Source organism: Clytia hemisphaerica, unplaced genomic scaffold (assembly GCF_902728285.1).
Source record: "Clytia hemisphaerica strain Z4C2 unplaced genomic scaffold, Clytia hemisphaerica genome assembly, whole genome shotgun sequence".
In the NCBI taxonomy this organism is placed as follows: domain Eukaryota; kingdom Metazoa; phylum Cnidaria; class Hydrozoa; order Leptothecata; family Clytiidae; genus Clytia; species Clytia hemisphaerica.
The window spans coordinates 1351530-1368515 of NW_027103994.1; the positions used below are offsets into that span (position 1 = coordinate 1351530).

Consider the following 16986-nt stretch of genomic DNA (forward strand, 5'->3'; position numbering starts at 1 on the left):
ACAAACTGCGAGCTGCAAATCTGAAAAAAGAAAGGAAAGCAAAATGAGTATGTGAAAATAAAATTTAACAAAATATCTTCAAACTATCACTTAAACTCATCATCTCACTTAAAGGAAGAAGTCTTACACTATTCAATAAGAACTCTACTCAAATCTTGTCTTCGTTAACTGAATGTCTTTCCAAGTTACAAACTGCGAGCTGCAAATCTGAAAAAAGAAAGGAAAGCAAAATGAGTATGTGAAAATAAAATTTAACAAAATATCTTCAAACTATCACTTAAACTCATCATCTCACATTAAAGGAAGAAGTCTTACACTATTCAATAAGAACTCTACTCAAATCTTGTCTTCGTTAACTGAATGTCTTTCCAAGTTACAAACTGCGAGCTGCAAATCTGAAAAAAGAAAGGAAAGCAAAATGAGTATGTGAAAATAAAATTTAACAAAATATCTTCAAACTATCACTTAAACTCATCATCTCACATTAAAGGAAGAAGTCTTACACTATTCAATAAGAACTCTACTCAAATCTTGTCTTCGTTAACTGAATGTCTTTCCAAGTTACAAACTGCGAGCTGCAAATCTGAAAAAAGAAAGGAAAGCAAAATGAGTATGTGAAAATAAAATTTAACAAAATATCTTCAAACTATCACTTAAACTCATCATCTCATTTTAAAGGAAGAAGTCTTACACTATTCAATAAGAACTCTACTCAAATCTTGTCTTCGTTAACTGAATGTCTTTCCAAGTTACAAACTGCGAGCTGCAAATCTGAAAAAAGAAAGGAAAGCAAAATGAGTATGTGAAAATAAAATTTAACAAAATATCTTCAAACTATCACTTAAACTCATCATCTCACTTTAAAGGAAGAAGTCTTACACTATTCAATAAGAACTCTACTCAAATCTTGTCTTCGTTAACTGAATGTCTTTCCAAGTTACAAACTGCGAGCTGCAAATCTGAAAAAAGAAAGGAAAGCAAAATGAGTATGTGAAAATAAAATTTAACAAAATATCTTCAAACTATCACTTAAACTCATCATCTCACATTAAAGGAAGAAGTCTTACACTATTCAATAAGAACTCTACTCAAATCTTGTCTTCGTTAACTGAATGTCTTTCCAAGTTACAAACTGCGAGCTGCAAATCTGAAAAAAGAAAGGAAAGCAAAATGAGTATGTGAAAATAAAATTAACAAAATATCTTCAAACTATCACTTAAACTCATCATCTCACATTAAAGGAAGAAGTCTTACACTATTCAATAAGAACTCTACTCAAATCTTGTCTTCGTTAACTGAATGTCTTTCCAAGTTACAAACTGCGAGCTGCAAATCTGAAAAAAGAAAGGAAAGCAAAATGAGTATGTGAAAATAAAATTTAACAAAATATCTTCAAACTATCACTTAAACTCATCATCTCACTTTAAAGGAAGAAGTCTTACACTATTCAATAAGAACTCTACTCAAATCTGTCTTCGTTAACTGAATGTCTTTCCAAGTTACAAACTGCGAGCTGCAAATCTGAAAAAAGAAAGGAAAGCAAAATGAGTATGTGAAAATAAAATTTAACAAAATATCGTCAAACTATCACTTAAACTCATCATCTCATTTTAAAGGAAGAAGTCTTACACTATTCAATAAGAACTCTACTCAAATCTTGTCTTCGTTAACTGAATGTCTTTCCAAGTTACAAACTGCGAGCTGCAAATCTGAAAAAAGAAAGGAAAGCAAAATGAGTATGTGAAAATAAAATTTAACAAAATATCTTCAAACTATCACTTAAACTCATCATCTCATTTTAAAGGAAAAAGTTCATTAGTTTTTCTAAAGGTTGAAATAAAGCAAAACTAAAGTCTTGGATAGAGAATTAAAAAGTAGTTTATAAACTGTTTCTTACGACGTCTTCATAGATAAGCATGAACAGTTTGACATCAATGCACTTTTCATATTATGTCTAAGCTATAATAATTCATTGATTTCTAAAAGGTAGATTGAAATAAAAGTAATAAAAGCAATAAAATTAAACATTTTTTGTTCCAAAAATCCTCAAAAGTGACAATACAAAATCAAAGACCTGACAAAACTAGTTTAAAGAGAAGCTAGATTAATCTGGATTAATTAGGTAATCATGGTAAAATTAAACTAACAGGGCCAATACACTAACTATACAAGTCTATATTAAAACCCTGAGTGAAATAAAATGCTAAATGTAGTTTTGATAATAATAATAATACAAACAAAGTTAAAAAAAAGAAAAAAAAAGAAATTAAAATATGTCAATTCCTCCGTCTAACAAGGACACAGTTTCTTGTTCTTCTTCTTCTTTTTCTTCAATTTTTGCTTGTTTTAGTTGAAATTTCAACTGCTCATTTGCTGCACGAAGTTGACGGTTGCACTTCGCTAAATAGGCAAGATCTTTACTAAGTTTGGTCAAGGTATCTTGCATGTTATTGATTAGTTGTTCCACATTCATAGAAACATTACTAATTTTTGATGGAGTAGTTGATTCCAGAAGTCTCCTTTTTTTAGTAGGCGTTACGTTGCCGGAAAAAGAAGAGCTGCTTGCTGGTGTATCCAAAAAAGTTTTTGGTCGTGACTCGGCGTCGGTTGTTGTTGTATTAGACATATTATGTTTAGTATTGAGAGTATTTTATATCTGAAAAAGATGAAACATTCCATTAGGCAATTATTAAATATTTGCATACAACAATATAAACTTACTGTTACTGGGTAACTATTGAAGAATTGAAAATTTAAAAATATTAAAAAAACTCCCGAAAAAACATGATGATAATATACTTTCTAATTGAATGAAATATTCGCTAGAAAATCGTTAAAAAATTAAGCAAAAATAAAAAATTATATGAAAAAGTTATGAAAAAACTCATTTGATTAGTAATTTATGATGGAGTAATTGATTCTAGAAGTCTCCTTTTTTTAGTAAGCGCTACGTTGCCGGAAAAAGAAGAGCTGCTTGCTGGTGTATCCAAAAAGAGTGTATTTTATATCTGAAAAAGATGAAACATAATTATTAAAAAATTTGCATACAACAATATAAACTTACTGTTTACTGCCAAATTTCAGCCAAATCCGACCTTTTTTGAAGTGTCCAGCCTGCCCCAAAGTTTTAGCGTTTTGGCAAAAAACTCGTCCCCAGGCCCCAAAAATCTAAATTTTTGAAAAATGCAAAAAGCACCCCCAGATATTCACCCAAGGAACAAGTGTGCAAAATTTCAGCCAGATCGAACAATTTTTGAAGTCTCCAGGCTGCCCCAAAATTTTAGCCTCGTTTTGGCGAAAAACTCGTCCCCAGGCCCCAAAAATCAAAAATTTTGAAAAATGAAAAAAACACCCCCAGATATTCACCCAAGGAACAAGTGTGCCAAATTTCAGCCAAATCGGACCATTTTTGAAGTCTCCAGCCTGCCCCAAAGTTTTAGCCTCGTTTTGGCGAAAATCTCGTCCCCAGGCCCCAAAAATCAAAATTTTTGAAAAATGAAAAAAACACCCCCAGATATTCACCCAAGGAACAAGTGTGCAAAATTTCAGCCAGATCCAACAATTTTTGAAGTCTCCAGGCTGCCCCAAAATTTTAGCCTCGTTTTGGCGAAAAACTCGTCCCCAGGCCCCAAAAATCAAAAATTTTGAAAAATGAAAAAAAACACCCCCAGATATTCACCCAAGGAACAAGTGTGCAAAATTTCAGCCAAATCGAACAATTTTTGAAGTCTCCAGGCTGCCCCAAAGTTTTAGCCTCGTTTTGGCGAAAACTCGTCCCCAGGCCCCAAAAATCAAAAATTTTGAAAAATGAAAAAAACACCCCCAGATATTCACCCAAAGAACAAGTGTGCCAAATTTCAGCCAAATCGGACCATTTTTGAAGTCTCCAGCCTGCCCCAAAGTTTTAGCCTCGTTTTGGCGAAAATCTCGTCCCCAGGCCCCAAAAATCAAAATTTTCAAAAAATGAAAAAAACACCCCAAGATATTCACCCAAGGAACAAGTGTGCCAAATTTCAGCCAAATCCGACCTTTTTTGAAGTGTCCAGCCTGCCCTAAAGTTTTCGGACGGACATACATACAGACAGACATACATACAGACATTCTCAGATTATAGCTCAACTGAAGTTGAGAATACCATTAGTAATTGTATTTTCATTTTGATGAACGATTCCCTCAAAAGAATTTTTCAAGAAGTTCAAATCATTTGAATTTATCTTTTCGGAAGTCAACCCAAATCTACTACATAAGGGACCAATGAAGAAAGGACTATCAGTTTCATAGAGATCCCTCACACAGTTATCAAGACAGTGACTGTTTTTTCTCATAAAGGTCTTCATCTTATGAATGAAATTAAAAGGTTTTTTATTACCGAGGATGTATCCCTACCACAGAGAAGATTCAAAATTGAAACTGAATTTCCACCAGATAAAGAATTTTCATCAAGAAAAGAAAAGATTTCAGAAAGCATCCTAAAAGTTAACCTGCTGTCTTTTCCCCAAGATTCAGGAAGCTTTTTATCATACAAAATTCTTTTAATATGCTCTTTCAGTGCCGTAGCAACTGAGGGGGCAAGGGGGGGGGGGGGGGGCGCTATGCCCCCCCCCCCAATAATTTTTTCAAAAATGGTTATTTCGCAAAATGCAAAGTTTTTCTTTTTTAATTTGTAATAATTGTCACAATTGAGTGCATTTTCAAGCAATCTAGAGCTCAAATCTTCAAACTTTTCCCCCTCGGGCCAAACCATGGTTGGCCCTCGCGGTGTCACTAAACTTCAGCCCCCCCCAATATGAAAATGCTTCCTACGTCACTGTCTTTACAAAAATGTTGTTAACATTCGAGGCTGCCATTTTAGATAACTTTCAACCAATGAAACGTTAGAAAAACGCAATTACTTACGTAATGTTTGAGGAAAAAAAAGTTTTCCCAGAAAATATTTTAGTGGGAAAAAGTCTCTTACTAACCAGTACAAATCTTGAATTTACGAATCAGCAGCTGGAAATACACGAAAAATAACTTTGCAGTGAGAAAGAAGAAGCTTTAAGCTTTCTGCTGATAGCTTACACCATATGAAAAATTCTCGGATTCCCAGAAAAATAATGGATTTAATTCTTTGATTTGTCCTGGTAGGAACACAAGCTGCAAGCCCATTGAACGAGTTGTATCAAAAGAAAGCTCCTTTATTCTTCTTTCCGTTACAAAAAACCGTTTGTTACGAGACCGAACAGCTGATTCGTAATTTAGACAATAGTGACCAAGGGTAACTTTAAAAACCGGTGCTGTTCAGTTTTTGTCAACAAACATGGTAGCCGACTCAACGAAAACATTGATAGCGAACGAACGAAAGCAACTAAAGACTTCTGGTTTTTTGTGTTAGAACGAGAAGTAAATTCTCTTGAGTCGGAAAAAAAGTGAGTAGTTATCTATTTTTATCATTGTTATATTGCCTTCTGAACTTTTTTTATCTCTTTTTTCCCCGCGCGCGGGTTTTGTCGCGATCGAATTTCCCAACCGCCGACCACCCTAACCTTTGCCATTAGCAAAGAGATTGTCGACAGTGCACCCTTCATTTTCAGAGGGTTCAAATGTTAGGTCGTTGCCGTCACTGTCAGGGGCAGGTATGTTTCTGTTCTCTTTATCAGACATATTGAACTATATTTTGTATAAATGAAGACTGTCATAACATTCACAAAAGTTTATTTTAGTAGTCATTGGTGATACATTGTAGGTTTGAAAATTTTGAAACCCTAACACACTCTCACTTATTATAATTATATACCATTGTTAATTTTCACAAGAATATCAACATCCAACTCTCGTCAAATACCACTTACACAATCTACATAGTTCAAATATTATAACCAATTAGATATAAATTATTTTAAGTTTTTTGCAAAAATTTCAGATCAAAATTTGAAGTTATAGAAGCAAACTAAATTTTTTGAAGGTTCGAGGCTAAAAAATTGGATTTCACAAGCATCAAGGACATTGAAAATTAAAAGTATTATTGTCTTCATTATCTTAAGTGAGAGCAGAATCTCTATATCCCTGTAAAATTGGAGGTTAATGTCGTTAAATGGATCTAAGAAAGGATCAAGATTCTTACCTTGTAGAGTGAGTTTGAGACTCTTGTGGGGGATTTGTCCGAAAGGTACCTCTGAATTGAAGCATTTTTGGCAGAACAGCTGTTAGGATGTTATTGTAGGCGTTGGTACTCGGTCTTTGATGTATTATTACAGCTGATGTGGATCCAAAATCACAGGTGTCACATCAGACTGCTTTGTGATTAGAAGCTACAGGATTAGAACATATTCCACAAGGGTTTTTGATACTACGTTTTGACTTGGGGGCTTTCTTAGACTTTCTAGGCATAGATGAGAAGATGAGAGTGGAGAGGAGAAGAGATAAAGATCAGATATAGAGGTGAAAGGTGAGTGTTGTAAGTGGATTAAAATAAATAGTTATGAATGTAAGGTACTGGCTGGTGACTTGTACTAAGATCACATCAAGTCAAGAGGCAGTGAGCAGCCAGGCAGAAACAGGCCGGACATAAGTGTAAAGCCAAGGACTGTAAGCTTTAAAAGCCAGAACCAATAACAAACAAGTGATACTTTTATGGACCTACCTGGTTATGCATTTAACACATATATAATTGATATCTACGTGAGCGTGACCATTAAACAATCATTCAGAACACAAATAGTGACGATCTATTAAAATTAGTCGTTTGTTTCTTATAAAAAAACGTTTAGAAACCAAAATTTCATGCTCTTGAAATATTCTTTAATATTCAAGACTTCGAGAGCAAAAAAACATATCTCATCAAAAAATTCAGTAATTTCAAGAACGTTGATGTATGCTTATTAATAGTGATTCTTATAGATAAAGATACGTTTTTTGAGCTGAAAAATTCTTTTTTTACAAAAATCTGATTGAGCCATCTTTTACCTACTTTCATGCAAAAAGTCAGAAAAAATAATGATCCAATATTTCACAAAGTCCAAAAAACCCTTTTTTAGCCGTTTTTCAGCTGAAATTTACCCCTAAATTCGTTTTTTCGAAAATCGGGCTCCGTCACATTCGAGGGTTTATAGTTATGCATCTTTGCTCAAAAAATCATAAAGAATGAAAGAGCCAATCTCGAGAAAAGTACCTAAATACCTAAGTAATTGATAATGTGCTTATAAAAGAATATCGAATTTGGCCTATTTTCCTATAAAAACACGCCAAGCAACCAAAATTTCATGTCTAAACAAACATATTTTGTAAAAGTAAGCCCTCCTGAGCAAAAAAAAAACTCATAAAAAAATTGAGTAATTTGACTAAGAATATTGATGTATGCTTATTAATAGTGATTCTTATAGATAAACATGCGTTTTTTGAGCCAACAAAATTTTTTTGCAAAAATCTTTTACCTACGATGGTACCCTACTTCCATGCAAAAAATCAGAAAAAATTAACGACCTAATTTTTCACAAAGTCCAAAAAACCCGTTTTTTAGCCGTTTTTTGGCCCAAATTTGCCCAAAAATTTTTTTTTTTGAAAATCGGGCTCCGTCACATTCGAGGGTTTATAGTTATGCATCTTTGTGCAAAAAATCAGAAAAAACTAATGAGCCAATCACGACGAAAGCTAATAACAAACGAACGAACGAACGAACGAACGGACGAACGGACAAAGGTTAATTTATAGGACCTCCACCGGGGTAGGTCCAAAAATAATAACAATAATAATATAGTCAAGAACGAAGAAACCTGGTGAAAATGATTTTAATAATTAAGCTCAAATTTCAAAAAGCTTTATAGAAAGTGAATTTCGTGCTATTTTCTTCCTTAACCATAAGTTTGGCCGGGAAGGTAAGGTAAGCTTGTGTGATAGTGTTCTGAGGGTCTTCGATAAGTTCCTTTCTGGCCAACAAAGCATTATTTCTTTGTTCCATAGAAGAGTTCGAGAACATTTGATCAATCTTGAATTTGATTTCTCTCTCTTTGGATTTATGTTTGTTTATTGTATTAAGTACATACTGAGCATCGTTCCAAGAACAGAATCTGATATAGATAGGTCTAATTCTGTTTTCTTTCTTGTAGGAGGCTTCGGTGGCAACGTTCAACCATATTGGCAATTTGTCGTGTTTCCATATTCAGGTAGTAGCCAAGGAGGTCGCTTAATCTTTTCTTGGTTTGGTCCCAAGATTTCTTGGTTGTTTCCGCGGAAAGGTTCCTCAAAATTAAAGTACTTCTCAGTGAACGGTTCGTTTGGTTCTCTATCTGCATTGTGTGGTTGACAATGATCTTGTTTTGTTCTTCAAGGGCAAGCTTCATAGTAGCAATTCTTCTGGAGAGTACAGTCATGTTGTTTGTATTATTTGCAATGTTTTTATCAGACCCAATAACTTTGTCTTCTAAAATCTTTATATTTTCGTTCAGGTCAGACTTTATTTTATGTATATCAATATTATATCAACTTCATTGCAAAAGTTCAGATGAAATTATATACATCAAAAGTTATAAGCAAACTCAATGTTTTTAATGTTCGAGGGTAAAAAATGGGTTTTATTTCAATCAAAACTGCTGAGACGATGCATTTCAAATTTGAAATAATTTTAGATATCAATATGTCACCTTCATTGCAATATTTCAGATCAAAATTTGAATTACATCAAAAGTTATAAACAAAACTCCATTTTTTTAATGTTCGGGGCGAAAAAATGGGTTTTGGCAAGCCGCACAATCAAAACTGCTGGCACGTTTCATTTCAAATTTGAAACACTTCTCCCTGGTTAAACTCGAGTAATACTCAAGTTTTTTTATCAAGTTTTACTTGAAAAACCCGATGAGCAATTTAACCGAGAATTTCAGGTTTTCAAATACTATAACCGGATTTTACCATTAAAAACCAGACGGTGTCAATCGAACGAATCGAACGCCGAATCAATCGAACGCAATTGAACGCAATCGAATAATTGCAATTCGATTGTCGAACGCAATCGAATCGCAATCGAATATTACCCTGGATTCGATGGTTCGATTGTATTCGATTACGTTCGATTGATTCAATTGTATTAGATTTTATTCGCTTTGGTATGTTACTTAAGCACTCGGCCGCCCACGCTAAAAGCTCTAACAGAGTGATCCAATTTGATTTAATCGCAATCAAACTCATCGAACATAATCGTAATCGATCGAACATTAATCCAATGTTATTGACAATCAAACATAGTCAACAGGAAGGATGTGATGAAAATATGAAATATAATTATTCTGAACTAGCTTTGTTCAGAAGCAGCCGCCGGCGGAATTTTTCGATATATCTGTCCTTTTTTTCCAGGAGAGAAAATTTAACAAAAAAATCTAGGAACCATGTCCTTTCGGAACACCTGCTTAGAATCCAGGAGTCGGCTACGAAATATTCGTTCTCAAAATCCAGGATCATATTCCAGAAAAAGCAACTCAAATTTTCCAGCACCCCCTTGGTCGAAAATCCAGGAGCAAGTAATCAAATAACACATCAAATTTTCCAGGAGCCTCAAAATACCGATTTTGTAAAAGTTTCGCTGATTGGTAATTTTGTAAATTTTCGCGGGAACTTAATTTCGCGGTTTTAGACCCAGATCTACCTTAAGAGAAGAAATTTTATCGAATTTGGCGAATTGCCTGAAAAATTCACCAAAATTAGATAATTTTGTCATTCGCCAAATTTGATTTACCTTCGGTAAAGTCTTTACTTTTCCTAAAAGTGCTATGTTTTTACCCTTTTTCAGCTAAAATATTAAAAAAAGTCATTCGCGCAAATTAATTCTCGCCAAATTTAGAAATATTCTTGAATCGCCAAAATATATTGCACCAAAATTTCTACTCTCAAGGTAATACAGATTCAAGACTCGCGAATCTATCAAATAGAAGGTTCCTGGGCTAATTACTTTTTGCTTTATTCGGATTAAATTACGCGAGCCAAAAAAGTCGTGAAATCTTTTGGTTTTAATTTCGTGAGTCAAGAGTTTTGAAAATTTTAGCGAATAAGCCTGAAGCTTAAAATGGCCATTTTATGTCAAGTACGGACACTTTCATCGGTTTTCTGCCGAAAATTATTCAAATTTTGCGAGTCAGCAATCTCATGCGTTTTAATTTAGCGGAAGTGCGAAAAAAAGTTAACTTAAACCGATTTTTTTAGTACGAAGAGCCCTATATGTACTGATATCATTACTTTAAAGGGGTCTTGAATACCGAAATACAGGCAACTTCCCCTCATATACCGGAATACCATTGAAAATAATCTTCAAATACCGTCACCAACAATTTTTAGGTTTTATTTTAGGCCTATTTCGCAAGGATAGGTATTTCAACTGCAACATTTGTTGATGAAATAAGGAGCAAGGAATACCCTGCTGAAAATTTCATTTTTCAACTGTTATTATTATCTCATTATATCAAAAGAACGTTCTAATTTCGATGTGCAATTAACATAGAGGAGGTGAAGTTTAGTGACTGAGGAGGGGCAACAATGGTTTGTGCCAACGGAAGTATGATATAGATTTGACTGAACATTCAAAATTGGATAAAAGCAGAGAGCTGCCTTCTCATCAAAAGCACAACACCTAAAAACTTCAAAGAAACTGAATACTTTTTTGGGAAGACCCCACTCACAGGGGTGGAGGGAATAAAGACAGAAAAGTACACATTGAGTTTTAATTATTTTTTCTTTTTCTCGAATTATTGTTTGGGCGAGGTCGGGGCTTGGACAAACCAAACCCACGAACCCAGCAACCCAACGGCTGGTCGGAGAGTTGTCAATGGTCCCGTGCTCCCTGACCTCGTAAAGAAATTCGCGATACTTACGTTCTGTAATAAAAAAAAGAGTATGATTAACCTAAGTTAAGATAACCAAAACCAGACATGTTCATATTTAGACCAATTCATTTTATCACCCATTCATGCTATGTTAATACAAGTTATAAACCGTTTAGTGCAGGGGCTTATGTATCAAAAAAGCTTCTCGTGTGCACAGGTTTGTTACAAGCAAACTAACTTTTGATCTGATGCATTGACCCCTCAAGGATTAAGAAAATCTTGGGCTACAAAATTCTAACACCCCTGTTGCCATGGAAAATGACGTCATTGGTTACCATAGCAACAAAAAAAGCCGTCAAATTCAATTTTTTTTTGTTCCATTCGAAAGAACATGAAAAACTGGTAAAGAAAGAGGTCACAACCTTAATGCAGATATCTCGAGATGTTAAGAAAATAAGACAAAATGACGTCATAAATGATGACGTCATCGAAAAATGAAAAAGGGTCCAAATTCAATTTTTTTTGGCTCATTCGAGAGAAAACCTTCCAGGGAACAAAAAATATTAGTACGAAAAAGCTTGAAAATCATTGTGTTGATGGCAGAAAAGCCATCTTTAATGAACTTGATGATTTAGTTTTAATTATGTTTAATTTGTAATCCCGGGTGTATATAAGTTCTTTTGTTTAGTGTCTTTTCATTTCATTGCGTCTCATGAGGCTTCTTTGTTTTGCATTGCGTCACATTCCCTTGCATCTAGATAATTGCCCCTCATGGGAAATTAGGTTGGGTTTATATTTTGTAACTATTTTGTTTGTAAACTAGTTCGACACAGAGAGAGAAAGAGAGCGTTTTTGTGTGTTGTGCTAGTAGAAGCAAAATTATTTTTACTGTCGTTTTTACAAGAACTTGAGAACTTGACTTTACATTTTTCGTTGTCTATTTTCTGTTTGGATTTCTAGTTTTCTACTTAAGTTCTTAATATTTCGACCAGTCATTTCACAACCACAAAGGTAAAAATAATTGCTGAATTTTTTGAGACTTTCGTTCATTTTTTGATTTTGATTTTTGATTTTTTTAATCTCTCTCGTGTGTGTGTCGAACTCCTCTTGCGAGTGCTTGAGTGAATAACGGTAGGGTTTAGAACCCTCGTTGGATTTTTTTGCGCGCAACTTGTTCAAGTAACAAGAATTTTTTATCTTCAGAGAGCGAGATAATGCCCAGGAGTTGGGCCGTCCTGTTTTGAATTTTTGAACAGCGAGATTTTTGAACTTTTGAATTTTTTTGAAAGAATTTTTTTGTTTTACGTTTTGCTGCAAGCTTGAGGCGATTTTCAATTTTGCAAGTTTGATTTTGATTTTTTGATGATGCGCTAAGTGCAATAGTGCGCGATTTGGAAAAAAGTTTTTTAACTTAGGAATTTTATGAAAATTGTTTGAACCATCCTCACCCAGAGGAAATCTGATCCGTCAGTTCTTTTCGGAGTCGTTTTGTTGCTTTGATTTGTGGAAATCTGTCGAAAATATTTTGTCATCTCGTAATATTATATTATAACATCTTACAATTACATATATAATAATAAAGAAAAATATTGGATGTTAATCACTTCAGTGCTGAAAATCCAATCTAGATTTTGACTAGCTGCTTGATAATAATGTGATTTGATAAAATATTGGATGTTAATCACTTCAGTGCTGAAAATCCAGTCTAGATTTTGACTAACTGCTTGATAGTAACGTGATTTGGTAAAATATCGGATGTTAATCATTTCAGTGTTGAAAATCTAATCTAGATTTTGACTAGCTGCTTGATAATATCGTAATTTGATGAAATTTCTTTGAAACTTTTTTTGGAGTTATGTCTGAACCATCGGAAAATGAAGCGGCTCGTCAGTCTGATTGGGATAGAAATGTGACCAAGCGGAAGACCAGAAGATCTGATAAAAATTATGATTTTGAGCTTTTTGAGAGACAGAGGTGTAGGCTTGATGCTGAAATTATGAAAAGATGTGATCATGTTAATGAAATGTTGTTGAAGTCTTTGCCATCTAGTTCTGTTAATGATGAAATCATGGGTCTAGATAAGGCTTTTGCTGAATTGCTCTTTGTATGTGAAAAGTTGAAACCACTGATTAATGAACCACGTGAATTAGATTCGTTTTTGGCCAGTGTGGATACTGACTTTTCTTGACTAAAAGTTCTGCCATACGTTATGCTAAGGAATCTGAAGCTAAATCTATCACGAAATCAACAAGGTCGTCGGGGAAGAAATCTTCGTTAGGGGGAATTAGTTGTTCGTCAAAGAGGACTTCTCCAGAAGAAAAAATGCTCGAGAATGCTACTCAACTGGCTAGTCTAGAAGTTGAACTTGCCTTTGCTGAGAGGGAGGGTGTTAGTGAAAAAGATCGTTTGCTCCTTGAAAAAGAAGATGCTAAGAAAAGAGTCATTTCTGATATTTTTGAAAATTGGACTTTGGGAAATTCTAACTTCGAGAAAAAGGCTGAGTCTACAAGAAAAAGTATTCCTATTTCTTCTGAGCAAATTTCTAGGCCAGAGTCTGTATCTAGCCATGGTAGTGTCAGTTTTTTGCCAGCTCCACCTTCTAAACCTAGAACACGAAGTGTGAGAAGAGTTTCTAAGAAGTTTCAAACGACCGTTGATACTTCTGATATTTCGATCTTGTTAAAATGCAAGGTGCCCCTGCGGTTAAACTTGAGGTTTTCAAGGGTGATCCATTGGAATATAGATCATTCATAACAGATTTTGAAGAACTAGTTGAAAAGAGGATCTCTGACAGTGAAGGACGTCTAGCTCGCTTAATGAATTTTACTGAGGGAGAGGCTAATGACTTAATTCAGTGTTGTCTGTACTTAAGTGATGGTTATAATCATGCTAAGTCTCTATTGAAGAAAAAATACGGTGATCCCCACAGAATTATGACTTTTTTCAAAAAGGAACTAGATCGTTGGGAAGCTATTAAACCAGGAGACTCCTCTGCCCTTGGTAAATTTTATTCATTTTTACTTAAGTGTGGTTCTGTCATTGAAAATAAACTTTGGAATAGTTTTGATACAGCTGATAATCTTTGCATAATAACCAGTAAACTTCCACTGCATTGTCGTGATAAATGGAATAGAAAGGTGATAAATATTCGAACTGAGTCTGATCGTGAACCCTGTTTTAAGGATGTGATTTTGTTCGTGGAAAATGAAATGATAGTTGCAAGTGATCCGCTTTTCTCAAGGGAAGCTTTTAAAGATCGGTTTTATGATGATTCTAGAGTTGGTCGTAGTAATTTCAAACCGAAAAGATTACACGATAGAAAGGATGGTACAAAGGGTTTTAAGACGTTTCTTTGTTCGGCTTGTGACGTAGACCATGATATTGAAGTTTGTCCAATCTTTAAAGGGAAAACAATGGAGGAAAGGTTTCGATTTATATTGAAGGAAAAGCTTTGTTTCGGATGTCTTGAAAAAGGTCATCTTGCTTCAAGTTGTAAAAATCGAAGAACTTGTCTGGTTTGTAATAAAAAGCATCCAACTATTACTCATGGAATGAAATTTCGTCATCCTCCACGTCTACCTCCTAAAGACTCGAAGAAAGACAGCTCTGAATCTAAAGAACCTAATGTCAGACCTTGTCCTAAAAAGCCTGAAGTTTCAAATCCACCTGTTAGTTGTATTTTGAATAAGGATTCTGAAAGAAACATTAGTATGTGTGTTGTTCCAGTTATATTACGTCATGAATTGTCTAAATCTGACATTGTTACATTTGCTGTGCTTGACAATTGTTCGCAAGCTTCTTTCATTTCTGAAGATATTTTATCAATGTTGTCGATACCAACTGAACGTACTGATTTGACTGTTGACACAATCACTTCCTGTAAGACTGAAGCCTGTCATGTTGTATCTGGACTGAAAGTGAAAGGATTGCATGCTGGTGATGGAAGTTGGACATCTCTACCAAAACTTTTTAGTAAATCTTACATTCCAGTTGATCAAAGCGAGATTCCTACATCTAAGTCTATTCAAGCTTGGCCCTATTTGAAATCTATAGAGTCTGAACTTCCAAACACTGCTTCTTTGAAAATAGGAATTTTGGTTGGAGGAAATTGTCCTAAAGCTATTGAGCCTGTGAAAACAATTGCTAGCCAAGATGATGGTCCATTTGCTTACAAGACAAAGTTAGGCTGGTGTGTCGTAGGACCAATTTGTTCTCCTAGATCTAAGTCTGTAGCATGTTGTAGAATTTCGGTGAATTCTAATGGTAGATCCAATCATCTGTTGGTTGAAGAGCCAAGAGTTAAGGATTCTGGAATTGAGACTATGCTTAAGAACCTATTTTCTATTGAAACTGTGCCTGAAACTCGCATGTCTGATTTTGAGGTATTTTCACAAGATGATCTGCATTTCCTTGAAATAGTTGAGTCTTCAGTGTCCATTGATGGTCATTATCATGTTCCACTACCATTTAGAAATAAGAATCAGTACTTCCCTGACAATTTTCCACAAGCTTTGAAAAGAATGGATTCGTTGAAAAGAAAATTTAAATCTTCTGCTCAGTTTCACTCTGATTATGTTGGTTTCATGAAGAATATCATCGAGAAAGGTTATGCTCAACATGTAACGTCATCATATCCTGAGGGTCAGAATTGGTACATTCCACATCATGGTGTATACCACCCTACGAAGAACAGAATTAGAGTTGTTTTTGATTGTAGTTCGTCGTATAAAGGTTTCTGTATGAACAAAGAGCTTATGCAAGGTCCTGATCTAGCTAACCACTTGATTGGAGTCTTGATGAGATTTCGCCAGGAACATGTTGCTATTAGTTTCGATAATCGAAGACTAACGATTAGCTTCGATTTTTTTCTATGGATCCGATTAAAAATTGAATTGGATTACTTTCGAGTAGTTACGTCTGGTTTCAAGTAAGGTTTTCTATTCGCGTCACCCGCCCGCATCATATTTCCACTGATTTTCCGGTGCAGAGACGCAGAAGGAAATCCCGGAAAACTATTTTTTTCTTTTAAAGTATAACTTTTTTCTCAATCGCTCTGGCAGCCATCGAAAAATTGTTTTCTTCGCATCCAAAAACCTGGGAATTTTACCGATCTAAAATTATTCCATTTCTCTTTCTCTTCTTGAATGTAATCTGCAGATTTGATTGTTACAGACCTTTAAGTTAAAAAGATGACATAGATTTTAGAATAATTTACTCACATTGATTCTTTTTTCTTAGACATCACATATCTGGGGCTGCACCGGCAGATTTGCTTTCATTTATCGAGATTCATGTGATCACTCCTAATCTTTTCAAAGCCTCCATTACATACATAAGAAAATGCTTCATGAAAGTGAGAGGTGTTGTGGTACTTCACTACCATTGCAAAGATTGTCTTGTGTATATTGGCAAAGATAACTTACCATGTTCAGTTTGCAAACCAGCTTCTGAAAACAACGGCTACTTCTTAATAATTCCACTTCTCGAAGTCTGCAGTCGCTGTTCTTGTGCATAATTGTTTTATTTCATTTTATCAATTTAATCTTATAAACCATAAAATTTGATCAAAATTGAACTCCTATATTTGGCTCAGCGTAGCGAAAAGGGCCAGTTCGTGGTTTGGTTCGTCAAAAGTTTTTGCGATAACAGCGCCTTAATTATCTGACCTGTGGAGATATAAAAATTGCCTAAACTAAACACAGCAAATGTATCTTGAGTAGTAGTCGAAATAGTGATCCTGTTTTACCTATTTGGATCAAAAGATAAGCCCGAATCAAAGTCCCTTAGTCTGATGTCCGAAATAAAGATCTTGTTTTGCCTAGCATTGATTTGAGAATAAATAGAGACAGGATAATTGAATGAAGTCGAAATTTATTCAAGTGAAATGACGTTAAACTTAATGGATTGCTTTTGGGTAACATTGGGGATGTGCTGTGCTAATCAAAAGGAGAACCATAATATCCAGTGCACTGTATGGGCTAAAGCAGCCAGGACAATGACACTAGGAGAGTAAGAAGGCCCTAAGGTTACCGAAGGTAAGCCAACACACCCAAAGTCACCCCAAATGCAAAACAACAACATAGTAAAAACAACGGATAAAAGGAAAATGAGAGAAAAATAAACACAATTATTGTTGATGGTAAAACATTACCATTTATCTGGGTCCCAAATAGTAGAGGTAAGTGTTAATGATGCTATGCGG

The 16986-nt window shown here is 34.7% G+C and overlaps 1 protein-coding gene across 1 annotated transcript; it reads left to right on the top strand.

Annotated features, from left to right (window-relative positions):
• Positions 1–13468: 13468 nt before the first annotated feature.
• On the top strand, positions 13469–16091 carry LOC136811293 (uncharacterized). Its single transcript, XM_067067910.1, has 3 exons — positions 13469–14964; positions 15256–15403; positions 16023–16091. The coding sequence occupies exons 1-3, from the start codon at positions 13469–13471 to the stop codon at positions 16089–16091; spliced, it is 1713 nt and encodes a 570-aa protein (XP_066924011.1).
• The last annotated feature ends 895 nt before the right edge of the window (positions 16092–16986 follow it).

Bases quoted from the DNA above. Each gene is read 5' to 3' on its own strand.
- LOC136811293 (XM_067067910.1), top strand. From the start codon at position 13,469: ATGCAAGGTGCCCCTGCGGTTAAACTTGAGGTTTTCAAGGGTGATCCA. The intron at 14,965-15,255 runs GTTAGGCTGGTG...ACTACCATTTAG, and splicing joins CCATTTGCTTACAAGACAAA to AAATAAGAATCAGTACTTCC. The intron at 15,404-16,022 runs GTAACGTCATCA...CTTTTTTCTTAG, and splicing joins AGAAAGGTTATGCTCAACAT to ACATCACATATCTGGGGCTG.